Here is a 16,298-nt window from a genome sequence, read left to right as displayed (position 1 = left end):
TTTGCAATTCTTAATCAACATTTACTATCACCTGTTGAGCTGGGTTTCAGTTCCTCTCCCACCACGATCATGGGGAAGGCCTGAGAAGGCTACTCAGGTTCTAAACTGGCCGTTCTATCCTAAAGTAGGGGTAAGGCAAGCACCCCAGAGCCTTGACAAGGAGGCAGATTTGGGTTTAACGTGACAATCGGAGTCATCTCTAAAACAGAGAATTAGCCCAAGAGAGAAGGGCTCTTCATGGGTAGTCGGTAGGGAGGAGTTGCGTATCAGGTAAAAAGTAGGACCAGATGTCTTTAAAAGGCCTTTCCAGCTCTAATGCCACGTGAGTCTACTTGTTATGCTCCAACCAGGACAGTTCTTAAAATAGGCAGAACAAGAGATGAGATTTCAAGTGCTGATTCTGCGCTGCTGAATGACTTTAGGGCAGCATGTAATCTTCATTTCCTTATGTACACAAGTGATTTCACAACTCTTGGCAAAAACAGTGCTATAAAAATAGTAAGTTTATTGGCTGAAAGAAATACTGTATTTGAAAAGTACCTTCCTTCCAGGATTTTCAAATAATTTCCATGTCACTTTATTCATCCAAACGCAGAAACGAAATGAGAAAAGAGAAGAATGTATAGCTTTTTACACACTTAACACGACACAGCCAGTGCAACCAGTCTCATTCTGGTGGCTCTGGGAAGGCAGAGGGGCCATTCACTCTCTTCCCTTCTGGCATCACTCCACCTCCTGGGGAAATCTGGGGTGGCTTGGTCATTTGATTCCTCAGGGACAGGAGTTCAAGGAGGGAGCTTAAAATGTTTCAGATAATTGTCACCATTCCATGGTTCTTCTTCCCAAAGAAGGCTCAGAGGTAGGAAAGTAATCTGTCCTTAGTTTTCTTTCTATATGCCCCATTTATATTTGTGACCAGCTGGGGGATCCCTACCTTACCATCCACAGATCCTGTCAGATGCATAGCAAACTGGATACCCCCCACCCCAAAGGGTTTCTTCCAGTTTCGTGGGCTAATCTCTAGACGGCAGTGCCCCTCAGAGTGGAACAATGGAGACGGAATGTCCCTTTCAGACGCTCATCCACAGGGAGAAGCATTTTTTTTGGCCACGTTGTGAGGCATGTGGGATCTTAGTTCCCCGACCAGCAATCGAACCTGCGTCCCCTGCATTGGAAGCGCAGTCTTAACCACTGGACTGCCAGCGAAGTCCAGGAACAAGCATTTCTTATTGCCCACGTTGGTCCTACCGGCTGGCCGGGCTCCTACTCTCACTCAGTACAAAAAGCTTTGCATTCTCCTTTTCCCTTCTTGCGTTACCTTCTTCAAAGACTTCCACACTTGCCAGCTGGCTGGAACTCAAGCTTTAGTGTTTACTCTCGCACAGCCCAAAGCCCCTGCAGGCCCCAGCTTCCTTCTATTAGTAATCACCCACTGTGGCCCAGGAAACACAAAGCCTTAAAATCCAAGGCTTAGCCTTAGTAAGTGAAGATCACTTCATTTTGGATGAACGTCAGATATGCTTGTCAGGCTACAAGACTGTGTTTTTTAAGGCGGCTGAGAATATATCTAGTTAAATGAGTGTTGATTCTGAAGCAGTCTGCCGGAAAGCCCCAGCTAGTCTAATGCTGTTGCCACCGCACCAGACAGCACAGGACAGTCCTCTTTGGGACATCTCTAGAGCCTCTGGGAAATGCTCTGGAACATGCTCCTTGATGGCAAAGCACTGATATTTGAAAACAGCTGGAAGACATCGAGAGGCAAGTCCGGTAACCATACTGGATAGTACTACCTTGGACTGGGATGAGGTGTGGCAGAAGCAACGAGCGAAGCTGTAAGGCTGTCAGTGGGCTGAGGGCCATCACCAGAGAAGCATCTCAGGCACACCTGCAGTGATGACACCATCACCACCAACAGGCCTGCTCTGAAGGACAATGCCTCATTTAAGTACCAGGCTTAGCGCTTTATATAGTCTCGTGGCACAAATTAGCTACAAATTAGAATGTTTTCTTGAGTGGAAAATATTTGATATGCACTTGATATAAAGCAAAGGGCCTCAAGAAAAAGCTTGCAAGCAAGATATTACCATCATTCTCTTACCTGAGAGTGTTAGGATTACACGATAAACACACAGAAGGACAGGATAGGTACACAATTCTCACAGGAATGGAGGCTAAAATTTCAGGTGCCATGCCCCCAACCTCCTCTTCTGGACTTGTTTCTAAATTCTATAATAAATCCAGGAAACGGGCCATCCAGCCGTGAGAAGACGAACCTCAAAATATTTCCAGACTAGGAAGCCTAAAAGTTCCAGTGAAATCCTATGTCCAAGTCAGAAGATCAGCTGAAGAGCTGGAAGACTAAAATGACTGGCGCTGAGCTGCAGGAAGATTGGGGATAGAACATGGCATAGTCTCCTCGACCCGGGAGGCTCTGGAGGGTAGTTAACATTAAAAGTCAAAAGGCACTTGCAGCCTGGCTGAATGAGGACAGACTTTCTCCTTCGAAAGCAGAACTGAGCCCAGGACTGGCAAGTTTAAGGCATTTAACCTTGGGCCAGCCCTGGGGCTCGAGAGCGTGCTGGTCCCTGGCTGCCTTCACAACCAGGTCCTTCTAATTTACCCACCTCACTCACCTTCCCCGCGAGCTGCGACTTGCTGCATTTTAACGATGGAGTCGAAGTAGCTGCCTTGCCCCATTTCAGAGGGGGTAGATTTGCAGGGGTGTATAGGGCATGAACCAGAAGTGCTCTCAGGTGTCCTTTAAGAGAAAAGCTGCTGAGAGGGACCAGCCAGACTGATCTTGAGACCCTGATGAGGAAAGACCTGTGGGGCAGGGGGCTTTGGTTTGAAGAAGTCTCAGTGCTCACGGGCTCACTTAAACCCCATACTTCAAGTCACTGAGGTTAGGCCCATTTGCTGGAAAACTGAAGTGGCTTGGAACTGCAGTGCGTGGGATCGCTTGTGGATTTCTCAGACTGTAGCCCAACCCTGCATTAGGAAAAATGTTCACTTAGGTGAAAGCAGTGATATTCCTGGGATCTTTATTCTCAGGATCTATTGGGAGTTTTATATACTCTATACTCCTGGGAGGTAGGAAAGGAGAAAGCACAGAGCAGGGGAAGGGCAGATGAAGGAGGTTTGTTTCGCTCCCTCTAGGGCTCTCTTCAGGCTTTTTTTTTTTCTTTTTCCCAACTAGGGCTTGAAACAGACAATTATTGCTAATGTTGAATTTCCCTTTGTATGTACATTCAAGGCTGTTAAATCACATTTGGAAACGCGGTTTCAGGCTTGTTTTGATAATTCCCTTTTAGCCTGAACAGAGGATGGTCTGTTCACAGCTAGGGATGAGGCTGGAAACTGGAATTCTGCAGTCCGAACCCTGGCAGGTTTTGCTGCAAGAAATCCTCACAGTTTAATCCTGGCATCATCTTTCTAGATCTCCTTACCTAGACTGTGTGAAGCGGTGGAGCATGGGAGAAACCTGCAAAAACCACGGAAGGGGAGGAAGACATCCTCACAAGTAGGCGTCAAAGAAGATCATCTCCCTCGACTGGTATCAGAATTACTGGGAGAGCCTGTCAGGAAGGTAGACCCCAGTACCCCATCTCCAAAGTCCTGAGCATCCGTAGCTGAGCAGTCACACTGGGAGGTGGGGGGCGGGGTGGAACTGATGGATTGGGAGACAAAAAAGATGAAGGAAAGAAAAGAACAAAGAAACAGAGCTGAAAAGATGATCTAGGAAAGCACGGATGGAAATGAACAGAAACACAGAAGAAAGGAACCATAAAATAACAAACGGGGCTTATAGAGCAGCGTGGTCAGATGCCCTGGGGCATGTGACCTTGGTGAGAAAGCAGCACGTTGGCAGAAGGTCTCATAAGCCTCATCTCTCCCCGGAATCTTTGCTTCCAGAACACCAAGCTAACCAAACAAAATTCTCAAAAACGTCCAGAACATTAAGCTGGTCAAATGAGCCAATATACGAGAAAGAATGGCTACAAGGGAGGTGGCCAGGCGTAGTCCCTGTGACACCCTTTTCCTGTGGATGTGGCAGCTCTGGGGCGGGGGCGGGGGCTGGTCCTCAAGATCAGCTCAGACTGGTCCTGGCACCCCCAAACTAGGGGCGGCTCCCTGGACAGCGACTCCAGTCTGGTCAGTGTCGGTTCTGGCGCTTTGCAATCTCCTCCTGGATGCGCAACTTGAGGGCCTCTCGCATGGGTGGCTCCAGAGGCGTGTGTGCTGACACCTCCTCGCTCACCCTTCCTGGATCATCATCCTACGTGGAGGAAGGGTCGGGACGCTCAGGGACTGGCCTCTTCCGAAAAGGCGACCTGCCCTGTCCCTAGACAACACTCTCAGAGAACTCTGTTTGACTCACAACTTCTTGCCAATGCCTGTCATTTCCCAGGTGTCCCCTGTAATAGTGACTCTCAACTGGGGGCCATGAGCCCTCCCTGTTGCCCGCTGAGAATCACTGTGTGACGGGAGTGACTTGTGCTCAAAAGCATCGCCCAGCAGTCTGTGCTCTCATGTGGAACAAACACTTCCCACTGGCCCTGAGGAAAACAGTGGCTCCAGGTCCGGCAGTGATTTCCATCACGGCCCAGGACCTTCAGGCTGCAGCTGTTTCCATCGGGCGTACCTGATACACGATAACTGAAGTGACGTCTCCGCTGTCCGCCTCATATTCTAAGCAGAAGAGCTGATGGCCAGGGAGCTCTGGCTCAGAGCTGCCACTACTGCTGCTTTCACCAGACTCCTCACAGCCTGGGTTGCTTGGGTGGGTAGAGCCATCTGGAAGGATGAACCAGAGTGAGAGGGAAGGGAGGAAGGCTGCTGGAACCCCTGCCCAGAGACGATACAGGAAAACATATTGTAAAGCCCCAATCTTTTCATGGACCCAGAATGTACGTGTGTGTGTGTGTGTGTGTGTGTGTGTGTGTGTGTGTGTGTGTGTGTGTGTGTGTGTGTGTGTGTGTGTGTGTGTGTGTGAAATCAGCCGCCTATCAGGAATTTTATTCACCTTTGTATCCCTGCCCCGAGACCAGCACAGCCCTACCACGCAGTCGGTATACAGTGCACATCTGTCTACACGGTTGTAAGGTAGTGGAGAGGTGAATAGGGCTCCGCCTGGGTTCAGATTCAGGCTCTGCCATTTACTTCTCTGATATCTCCAACAAGTTACGAAACCTCTCTCTGCCTGTTTCCCTGACTGTGAATCAGAAATGATAATAGTTCCCATCTTACCGGGTCCTCTGAAAGCTAAATGAATGACTGCACATAACCTCTAAAAACACTCATAAGAGAAGCTCAAAAAATTTAGCATCGTACATTAACTATTGTAAACTCTAGATCACAAGTAAGCTGGAGAAAAAAACCCATTAACTGGGTTTGGGCTTCATTCCACAATTATGTCCTCGTCGCCTAGAGCTGTGCCAAACTTTTTTCCTGTTAGCTGGTGGGAGTGCGAAAATATAGTACGCTGGGGGCAAAGCGGCGGACAACTTGCCGACTCTCAGGGACGTCCGGTAATAGTGATGCTTAACTGCGGGCCTTGAGCCCTCCCTGTGCTGCGGGCAGAATCACTGAGCGGCGATTGGGGAGCGTCGAGATAGACGTTGGAGATGAAATGAGCCTTGGGAGGTAGGACATAGTTTTTTCTCAGACAGAAAAGAAGAGCGCGTGGAGGCAGAGGGCCCGGGGGCAGAAGAGCGCGCGGGGCGGGTGGCCTCACCTCGATGTCGCGGCAGGTACACCTGCAGGTCGGGCTTTCGGGGCCGAGTGGGCGCGGGCGTGTGCCGCCTCCTCGCCTTCTCCTTGGCCGCCTGCTTCACCTTCTTGTCGTAGTCGTCCCTGCGGGGAGCCGAGCGGGAGTCAGGGACGGCCGAGCCAGGCCAGGCTGGGACTGGCAGCCGTGGCGCGGGGCGGGGCGGTACCGGGCGAGCTGGTTCCGTCGGATGTGGTGCACGAAGCCGTGGCTCATGTCCAGCCGCCCGCCAGGCTTGCAGCAGAGACCGGGTCCGGGCCCCGGCGCCGCTTCCATCTGGAGACCCTGTGCGCGGAGCCGCCGCCACCGCCGCCGCCGCCTCCTCCTCAACGGCCCCAACTGCCACCCTCCTGCCCCGAGAGCTCCGCGCCCCTCCTCGCTCGACTTTCGACCCTGCGCCCTGACGTCGGTCGGGAAATGGCCAGCCGGGCCGAATGTCCCAGCGCGCGGAGTTCCTGGAGCGGGCGGGGCGGGGGGCAATGGGGCATGCGCAACTTCCACTCCGGGGCGGGGCTTTTCTTTCGTTGTGACCTTATCAGTAGGAAACCAGGATTTAGGTTTAGTGCTGCTACATCAGAAAATCCAGAAAAACACAAAGCACCCATCACACCACTCAGCGTTCGGTGTGGAGCCTTCCCGTCCTTTTTCCTGTGCTTGGATGCTGTGAAACTCCATCACCAGCTGCGTGACCTTGGCTGACTGTTGCACCCCGCTGTGTCTCAGTTTACTCATTTGTAAATGAGGGCACTGATATCACCTACCTCCAAAGAGGTCGTGAGGAGGCGAGTGCCAGGGCAGGGCACACAGCGGCGCCCCGGCCGCCCAGCCCAGCCCGCGCCCGCCCGGGGCTCCGCGCCGCCGCCGGCGGGGACGCTCCTTCCAGCCAGCGCAGCACCAGAGCTCTGCGGACTTTCCCGCTACCCAGCTCGTCTCGGCGCCCACCGGACCGATGTCTTAACTCTCGGCGTGGGAGGACCCAGGGCCTTTCAGGCGTCTGAGACTGTGCCATTTTTGAATCCTCTTTAAAAAGAGATAAAAGTAGGAATCCGTGATTAGAACAGGGACAGACTGGTACATCCGCACAGTGGGATGCCGCTGAGCAATCAAAAGGAACGAGCACTCAACAACTTGGATGAACCTCAAAACAAACACGCCGAGTGAAAGAAGCCGGGGATAAAAAGAGGACTCTCTGGGTGCTTCTATTTATATAAGACTCTAACAAGTGACACTGATCTCTAGCGACAGAAAGCAGATCAATGGTCGGGGCAGGGGAACACTTGGTGGATGGTGGTTAGGTTCATTATCTTGATCGTGGTGGTGGTTTCAGAGTGTATACATACCTCTATCAGTATTCAGCAAATTGCACACTTTAAACGTGAATTTTTTTTTTTTTTCGGTACGCAGGCCTCTCACCGTTGCGGCCTCTCCCGTTGCGGAGCACAGGCTCCGGACGCGCAGGCTCAGCGGCCATGGCTCACGGGCCCAGCCGCTCCGTGGCACGCGGGATCCTCCCGGACCGGGGCACGAACCCGTGTCCCCTGCATCGGCAGGCGGACTCTCAACCACTGCGCCACCAGGGAAGCCCTAAACGTGAATTTTATTGTATGTCAATCACACCTCAGTAGAACTGTACAAAGTATTGAATAGTTCAGGGCTGTGGAAGGGGTCTTGAAAGTCACAGACCCTGAAGCTTGAGCTTCAGTAGCGTCACTAGTCTTCTGCTCGTCGTTTGCATTTTTCTGTGATACCAAGAACAATCCTCTAAATGTGGAATTAGAGCCGTCGGATTGCTCCACGAAGGCGATGACTTGGGGATGTCGCCTAGTTCTGTGCAGGGCCGTCGGTCTCCGAGGCTCGGAGACTGGAGACGACCTGCCAATTCTGGTTTGGGGACACAGAGTATCTTGAAGACACCTGGGGCCCAATGACAACTTTTTTTAATCCAGAATTTCCGCAGCCAGTGAAAGGTTCCTGCCTCTTTAAACGGGTAATAATGAGTAAAGTGGCAGTAGGCCCGCCTATCGGTCTCAGGTGCGCGCGCACCCGCAAAGACCCGCCCCCCCCCCAAGAGGCGTAGTACTTCCCAGAAGTTCTCTGCGGCTTGATTTGTCCCCATCGGCGACTCGTAGAAAACCTTGGGCTTGATAACAGCGCCGCTCCTGATTGGCCGTTTGCCGCGTGCTTGGTCTTCCTTGGAGTCTGCGCCGGGCGACTCGGCCGGTAGTGGCGATGTCCGGCCGGTCCAAGCGGGAGTCCCGTGGATCCACCCGCGGGAAGCGCGAGTCCGAGTCGCGGAGCAGCTCGGCTCGTGTCAGACGGGAGCGAGATCGGGAGCGGGAGACAGAGGCTCCGAGCTCCCGGGGCAGTCCGGTGCGCGTGAAGCGGGAGGTCGAGCCGGCGAGCGCGCGCGAGGCCCTGGCGCCCGTGATCCCGGCGGTGCGGGTGAAGCGGGAGCGCGAGGCCGACGAGGACTCGGAGCCTGAGCGGGAGGTGCGAGGTGCGCGGGGCCGGGCGCGGGTTCCACTGTCGCGTTCTTCTTTTTCTTTTTCCAACCTTCTCTCCCCACGGGGAAGTCACACTCCACTCGCGACCCGACTCCGTTTTAATGAGGATAGTACTAGTCTTGATCAGGATCGTAGCTATAGCGTTTCTAACAGTAATAAGAACAGGTAGCTTTCCTTTATCGGATGTCTAATGCGGGCCAGGCGCTGTGCTAATTGTTTTACAGGTGTCCCTTCTTTTTAGTTTTTTACAAAATACCTGAGGAGTGAGTCTTGCTGTAATTTCTGAGTGGAGAGCCTGAACGCTGTGCACTTGGACCACACTGCCCTGTTATCCAGGGCTGTAGCAGCCAGGAGATATGGATTCTAGTCCTGCCTCTGAGACTGAGTCACGGTGGTTTGGGAAAGTGATTTTCACGTGTCTGTCCCTCTCTAGGTTAACGGAAGGAGTCCTGGAACCCATGACCTTTGAGAGCCCTAATAAGCCAGTGAGTCTGTCAGTTCCCATCTATGACTGTACCCTCTGCCTTTTTCTGCTGGACTCGTTCTGCTTCTCTTAGTAATTTCTGGAGACTTCTTGGCCAAGCCATGGTACTCTGTAGTGTGTACACTCTTTTCCAACTTGTTGATATCTTACCAATCATTAAGTAGGTTTCTATCATTTCTGAAGCTTTTCCTGTTTACCTCAATTACATCTTTTCCTTCTCTGAACTTGGAACTTCTGCATTGAACATGTTCCTATATACTTGTTTTCTGGTGAGTTAGCAGGTGAACATATCACAAGGCTACATGTTAGGGGCAGTGTTCATGGGGGGGGTGGTCTTCATTCTCCAGGATTTTATAATTCAGTCTCTGCACCTGGTTATCTATATAAAATTATACTCTTATGTTAACTCTTAAATTTCTAGCTCAGAATCCTGTGTTTGACATATTTTTATATTACCCTCAGGGTCCAGATTAGCACCTTGCTCGTGGAAAGTGCTTGATAAATGTTCTTTGAATAATCTAGTTAATAATTTCAGGGTATTCTTTGATTTCTTTTACTTAAATATTCTGTCAGCCTCATGTTTCCCTTTCTTTGGAAGAGAAATTGTTTCTTAGATATTTTGTATACTTACGGTAAGGAGATTGTTTTCTCTGGGACACACTAGGATCCCAGTTGAGGTTACTGCTGTTTTCTTTTTTCCCTTTTATTTTTTTCATGAAATAGATTATAGGTACTAAGATGAGCTAAATGTCAAGCACATGTATAGTTTAAAGAAGAGTGTGGATATATATCCTTAAATCTACCACTTGTCAAGAATTGTGAAGGGTCTGAGATTTTACCCTTTTTGTACACTACCAAGTTAGCCTGCCGTGGTTTCATGGATGCTAATGGAAGACATGGAGCTGTTGGGCTTGAGACAGCTTATTGCAGCAATAACAGTAGCCAGAATATAGCATTGTCACTTCCCTGAGTCAGTTCCCACAGCGCAACACGATGAGAACCCATACACACAGTGGGTGGCCTCACAGGATAAGAACTCTGAGCTTAGAGAACCCAAATCTTCTATAATGGGCTGTGAGCTTGCCTCCCCTTCGCTCTGTAGGGACACACTGTCTCCTACTTCCAAAGCTATAGAAACAAACTTCACTATACAAACAACATGGACAAGATAGTCTGGAGGCAGTCAGTGCCTCTGGTCACAATATGTGCAGAAGTTCGAGAGACCCATGGAGAGTTGCCTCCGGATGCTGTTCAGCTTAAGAAGTGGTACTTAACCAGTACCTTAGAAGCTCCCATAGGCCCCTTCCCAGTTGCATCTGCCTTCCTTGCTTGCTTGGGTAATCACTGAATTTTTTCTAATCATTTCTATTTTTATTATTTTATTATTTACAGTTTTACGTCACATATACATCCCTGAGTAGAACTGTATTTTATTTTGTATTTGTTATAAATGGAATCATACTATATGTTGTCTTCTGTTTTGCCTTTTTTTTTTTTTCCGCTAGCCATATTGTTGAGGTTTATCCGGGTAGATGTTCATGGCAACACAGTGTTCTATTGATGATATACCAAAATGTATTCCTCCCATTTTTATATGTTGTAGACATTTGGGTTGTTTCCAGTTTGGTCTCTTTCAAATATTGCTGCTATAAATATTCTTTAGTAAAGCATTCCTGATGGCACATGTGCAAAAGTTCTCTAGGGTATATAAGTAGAAGAGAGATTGCTGGGCCAAAAGGTCTGTGTATTTTCAGCTTTGATCTTGCTGTACTATTTTCTAAGAGGTTGTAACAGTTTATACTCCCACCAGCAGTTACATGAGCATTCTCACTGTTCTTCATATTTGCCAGCACTTGGAACTGCCTGATTTTATTTTTTCCTCTCTGGTAGGTGTGAAGTGGTATATCATTGTGCAAGGAAATTTGCATGTTCTTGATTACTGGTGAGGTTGAGCATCTTTTCTTTTTCTTTTTGGCCATGCTGTGAAGCTTGCAGGATCTTAGTTCCCCAACCAGGGACGAACCCCAGCCCCCTGCAGTGGAAGCATAAGAGTCCTAACCATTGGATAGCCAGGGAATTCCCAGCATTTTTTCATAAGTTAGAGGGCTGTCTTCCTCATTTCCTTTTGGGTTGTCTTTTTTTTTTTTGTCATCTCCACCAGATTTCTTTATGTAATTGCAAGCAATTCCTTTGTTGGTTATATGTGTTTCAAGAATATCCTCTCAGTTTGTGGCCTGTTCCGTTAAGTGGGCTTCTTTGGTGTTGTCAGGCTGCCTGTACAGGAGCTCATCCTGATTAATTTTTCCCATTTCTGTGTGTGTTTGTACTGGTAGTTGACCCTGAGTGTGGGTTTCCCATTTTCAGAGCTTTTGATGCTTTTCCTTTCAGCAAAGAATGGCCGCATGGATTCTGAGGATCGGAGGAGCCGCCACTGCCCCTACCTGGACACCATTAACAGGTCGGTAGCACAGGAATGCCTAGGGCAGCAAAAGAACAATGGAGTCTCTGCAGAAAGTTCTTTGGACTGTACGTTAAAAATACGTTCCAAAACTTTATCTCTTTTAAAGCTTTCTGCCCAGAAAACTGTGCCTCTTGCCTTGTTTTTTAATCTTTGCCCTTCAATTTAAAGTGTCAGAGAGCATGTTGTTTTAGGGTGGGCATATGCAGAAAGAGCTTTTAGCTCATTTTGAATTTGTATGAGGAAATAAAGGGATATGTGGTGTCGATGAAATAGCAAGTTTAAATATTATTGAGCACTGACTGTGTGCTAGGTACTACTCTAGGTGCCTGGGATTCAGCAGAGGAAAATCAGACAAAAATATATCCTAAAGCAGAGGTGTTTACCCCATCTTGGTATTCTTTGATCCCAGATGCATTTTAGGATGGTTTTTCATTTATGCCCTAGGGTGGCACTGTCTAATAGACTTTTCTGCAACAATGGAATTGCTCTTTAAGGGCTGTCCATTGTGGTAGGCACGGGCTACTTGTGGATATTGAGCACTTGAAATGTGGCTTGAGGAACTGAATTTTAAATTTTATTTAATTTTAATTATTTTACTTTTAAACACTGGTAGCTGTGTGTGGCTAGTGGCCCCTTTAACTGACAGTGCAGCTTTCCTGGGACCATTACCAATTAATCAGAGGTAATGCTTGAGAATGAATCCTCTTGCCACCTGTGAATTCAGTGGAGGTAAATTTTCTTTTATCACTTAACCCGCCCAGTACTCATATACTATTACTTTGCACTTGAATAGATAGATCTGTTTGTAGGTATTCCCCTAAAGTTCTTCAGGCTTCCCATTTATTTTCATGGACAAAAATAAAATTTTCTTTTATGAAAGGGTTTATTCACTCTTTTTATGTCCTTCCTTTAATGTCTTTTAATTTGGAATGCTGTTGGGGCCCTGTTACTTTAGTCCTACTTGTGGCTTTTCCTCCAGAGAAAGTAATGGAAGATTCTCAACTGGTTGTGAGTACTCAAAAGAAAGAGGGTCGTTGGTGGAGATGCCTTTGCACTGCTTTGGGGCTTGGTGGGTGGCGGTGCTATATTAAATGCCTAGGTAAGGAAGAGTTAATGTTCCCCACGGTTTGTATGTGATCGTTGAACTGTTCTCTGAAGGCGGCTGTGTGACTGCAGAACAGGAAGCCAGGGACACTGCTTCGCTCAGGTGCTCACCTAGGCAACCGTCCCTATTAATTGTTTCTGTTTTGTTTTGGTTCTCTTAGGAGTGTGCTGGACTTTGACTTTGAGAAACTGTGTTCCATCTCCCTCTCGCATATCAATGCGTATGCCTGTCTGGTGTGTGGCAAGTACTTTCAGGGTAAATAAATGTTTTGCATCACATTTTCAGCACTAGCCACCGTTCTATTCAGGGATTTTTTTTTTTGAAGTAAGTAAGCTGCTGTTAGGAATCATGTCTAATAAGCCCTATCTTTGTTCCCAGGAAGGTGGAATACTCTTAGAAAATCCACAGGAGGTTCTCTGATTGGTCAGAACCTGAATACATGTGAAAGGAAGAAAGAACTAGCCATATGAGAGACTATGTAGGAAGTATCAGAGACTCTGGGTTTTTGAATCTCTGATGTTTTCTATACTTCTGTCTTTTTCTGAGAATCCTTTTACTCTAAGGACTTTTTCATTCTGTTCTTTTCTGCAAATTTATTATTTCAGTTCATTCAGAGCAAGCAAATGCTTTGTACACAGTATAGTGGAGGATTCAAAAGAATTATAAACTGCATTCTTTGGTCTAATAAGGATCTTATAAACTGTCAAGATTAACACGTAAAACAATCAGCAGACTCTCTTAAGACCATAAAGATTACTGCTGGACTGTGTGGCGCTGAGTATAAATAAGGATGATAGGAGTTGAAATATGCAAAAATATGCAAAGGATGATAGGAGTTGAAATATGCAAAGTTGAAATATGCAAAGATCATTGTTAGCTGGAGTGTTTGTGTAGAGTTCATGGAGGAGGTGGAACTTGTACTCTGTATGCAGGACATAGAGTTTGAATAGGTTAAGGGTGAGATGCTCTAGAAAGGAGTGGCAACGTGAACAAAAGTATGTGGGTACAGGATTGTCGTGAATGTGGACAGTTGAAAACTCAGGACTAAGTGACGATGGACTGTCACAGATATGTACGTGTGTATGTGCAAATCAGTGTATGCATGTACGTACATGTATATGATATATACATGGATATTCCTAGTTTGTAATACATGAAGCTAGCTCATATACATAAACATATATGCACACACACAGACACATACATATACACACACACGCACAAATACACCCACACATATTTTCTATGTTCACGTATATGAAATTAGTTCCCTTATGTCTTGTGCCATCTAGGGAATAAAGATAATGCGCTGTTCTTTCTTGCTAATTTTTGTGATGAGAAGAGTTCATGTGGGAGATTCCTTTCGTGGATGGTGTAGTACTTTGTTTTTGCTGATACTAACATGTTCTGGTACAAAATAATGAAAGGAAAATTACCCCTCATCTGTGTGCTTATGGAGTCTGCCCTTCTCTCATAGCCTTTCACTCTTCCCTGCAGGCCGGGGTTTGAAGTCTCATGCCTACATTCACAGTGTCCAGTTTAGTCACCATGTCTTCCTCAACCTCCACACCCTCAAGTTTTACTGCCTCCCAGACAACTATGAGATCATCGATTCCTCGCTGGAGGATATCACGGTGCGTGTCCAAGAGGGTTGGTTTGGAACCAGTTATCCTGGGAGCCACCCCAGGGCTCCTGAGGATCTGCCCCACCCAAGGTCAGGGAAGAGTCTCAGTCCCTTGGGCTTCGAGAGGCTCCTTTCGCCTTGGCAGGAACCAGAGAAACAGAGTAAGGAGGTCACAATCCATAATTTTGGCCCATGGTCTACAGCCTAGCTCTGATTTCTGCTTTTAATGTTGAGGGTTAGGACTGAAGGAATATTGCTACTTTTCAATTAGGGTGAAAGCATTTTTGTGAAATAAATTATCCTTCCATATTTTGGAGTAGGGATGTGAATTGGGCCTGCTGTAGGACAGTGGATGCCAAGAGGTATACCAGCTTCCGGCTGCTTTTGACATGATGCAGCCAGAATGGCCAACATGTCCATTTGTGGGCTCTGGTTTGTGCCCTGTGCCAAGAGTCACTGCACTTGAGTGAGGAGTGTGGAAAGTCCTCTTGGGCTTTGATTACTGTTGGAACTGTTGATTATTGCTTTCCTTTTCAGCAGCGGCTGCATGTTCAATAGAGTTGAATGCTCTATTTATTAAGGAAAGCTTGGTTTTCAGAGTGTTTGAAACACTACTTACTCCACTTCCATATGTTTTATAACAGTCTATTAAAGTTGAAGTTAAAGTGGTTAAGGACAGTATTTATAGATGGAGAAACTGAAAGGAATTCAAGCTTTCAAAGTGAGTTAGTGGCGACCTCTGACCAGTGTGTGACATGATGACCCTCATAGGTCTAGGACAGGGAAGGTTCTGATCCTGCCCCTCCAGCCACAGGGAGTCCTGAGATCTCAGTCCTGCACAGATAGGAGGTGACACTCCTGTTCCTGCACCGGGCCTGTGTGCTGGCTCTGTGTGAGGTCCCACCTGGGACTCAGATTCCTGCCTCCTGCAGACTTGAGTGTCCTGCAGCTTCTCCCTGTTGTTTGTCACGGGTTTGGCTGAACCTGCGGTCTGAAGACAGGCCTGGGATTCAGTGACTTTGGGTTAAACACAGAGATCACCTTCTAGATGAGCAACGTGGGGCGGGGCCCATTGCATGTTACCTCAGTCCTTAGACCTACTGTTGGGAGCCCTTTGGGTGGGTGGTGAGACGTTCACGACCAAAGTATCTTTTCTTTTGGCAGAAATTGCTGTTGCGGATATATCTTGTGAACTCTGTAGACTGCCCTAAAACAGCCTAGGATTTTCTTTTGCTTTTCAGTATGTGTTGAAGCCCACTTTCACAAAGCAGCAGATCGCTAACTTGGACAAGCAAGCCAAGTTGTCCCGGGCATATGATGGTACCACTTACCTGCCCGGTATCGTGGGCCTGAATAACATAAAGGCCAACGACTACGCCAATGCCGTCCTTCAGGTAGGTTGGAGGCGTCCTTCAGGTAGGTTGGAGGCGGGAACCATGAGGGAAGGGGCAACCCGGGGAAAACTGTGAAGCTTGGCTAAGAAACAGCTGCCTTCTGGTGGAGTGCAGTCAGGTGGTCCTCAGACCCCGAGTCTTGCCAAGGACTCTTCTTGGGTGTTTGTTCTGCCCCAAGCAGAACATTCCCATCTGCCTGAGGGGCTGCCACCAAATGGTGGACCTGTTCCAGCCTCTGGAGCTTCCAGGGAACGGGGGATGGAGCTGCACGGGGCCTGCAGTACCAAGTAAGAGACACGTGAGCTAGATGATGCTTTTTCTTTTCATGGTGCAGATGTTCATTGTGTTGGCTCTGTGATGTCTCTGTCCTGCCCCTGTGCTGAAGTCCTGCAGTGGGAAAGGCAGAAAGCCAAAGTTGTCCTGTTTGCAATTGTTTTGCTTTTTAAAAAAAATTACACAAGTAATGTGCGCATATTGTAGAAAAATTAGAAACCGTTGGTAAGCATAAGAAAATAATCATCCTACTTCACTCAAAAAAAAAACTGGTTAAAAAAATCTATAAACAAGTACTTGTGTAGGGGGAAGATATAGAAAGTATAAAACATAAAGCTTCATTCCTTTCTTTCCCTAGTACTCTGTCCTGGGGTAGTTAGCAGTATAGAGACCTCCAAAACTTTATTCTAAACGCAGGTACACAAATGCATTATATCCTGTCATGTGGCAATATTATGGTTTATTTTGTTATTTCCCAATTGATACATAAAATTTCACTTGTCTCACATTTTTATTTCTGTTACCAGTGTTGCAGTGAGTATTCTTATATATATATATATATATATATATATATATATATAGTCTTGCACTTCTTGTGACACTTACATTTTGTTATATTTCTTTTCTAGACTTGAAAAATATTTCTATTTTTTTATCTATAAAGTAATGTAGTATGTATCTTTGTA

General features: G+C 47.4%; 2 protein-coding genes across 4 annotated transcripts in view; one reads left to right on the top strand and one right to left on the bottom strand.

The window, feature by feature from the left end:
- Window positions 1–485: 485 nt before the first annotated feature.
- C13H2orf68 (chromosome 13 C2orf68 homolog) lies at window positions 486–6,123 on the bottom strand. Its single transcript, XM_060170063.1, has 4 exons — window positions 5,937–6,123; window positions 5,735–5,853; window positions 4,643–4,794; window positions 486–4,276 (listed from the first exon to the last, which is right to left on the bottom strand). Exons 1-4 carry the CDS (start codon window positions 6,041–6,043, stop codon window positions 4,154–4,156), a joined length of 501 nt encoding a protein of 166 aa, XP_060026046.1. The 5' UTR covers window positions 6,044–6,123; the 3' UTR covers window positions 486–4,153.
- Window positions 6,124–7,948: 1,825 nt separating this feature from the next.
- Window positions 7,949–16,298, top strand: part of USP39 (ubiquitin specific peptidase 39) — a 30,331-nt gene continuing 21,981 nt past the window's right edge. Inside the window, exons 1-5 of one of the 3 annotated variants that reach the window (XM_060169342.1) lie at window positions 7,949–8,264; window positions 11,144–11,213; window positions 12,482–12,576; window positions 13,819–13,955; window positions 15,187–15,339. In XM_060169342.1, the coding sequence (XP_060025325.1) occupies window positions 7,997–8,264; window positions 11,144–11,213; window positions 12,482–12,576; window positions 13,819–13,955; window positions 15,187–15,339 (723 nt within the window). In that variant the 5' untranslated portion in view covers window positions 7,949–7,996. The remainder of the gene's footprint in view (window positions 8,265–11,143; window positions 11,214–12,481; window positions 12,577–13,818; window positions 13,956–15,186; window positions 15,340–16,298) is intronic. The other 2 variants (XM_060169341.1, XM_060169343.1) reach the window with 2 other exon arrangements.

This window comes from Lagenorhynchus albirostris, chromosome 13 (assembly GCF_949774975.1).
Source record: "Lagenorhynchus albirostris chromosome 13, mLagAlb1.1, whole genome shotgun sequence".
NCBI lineage: Eukaryota > Metazoa > Chordata > Mammalia > Artiodactyla > Delphinidae > Lagenorhynchus > Lagenorhynchus albirostris.
This window is presented reverse-complemented; position numbering and strand designations above follow the sequence as displayed.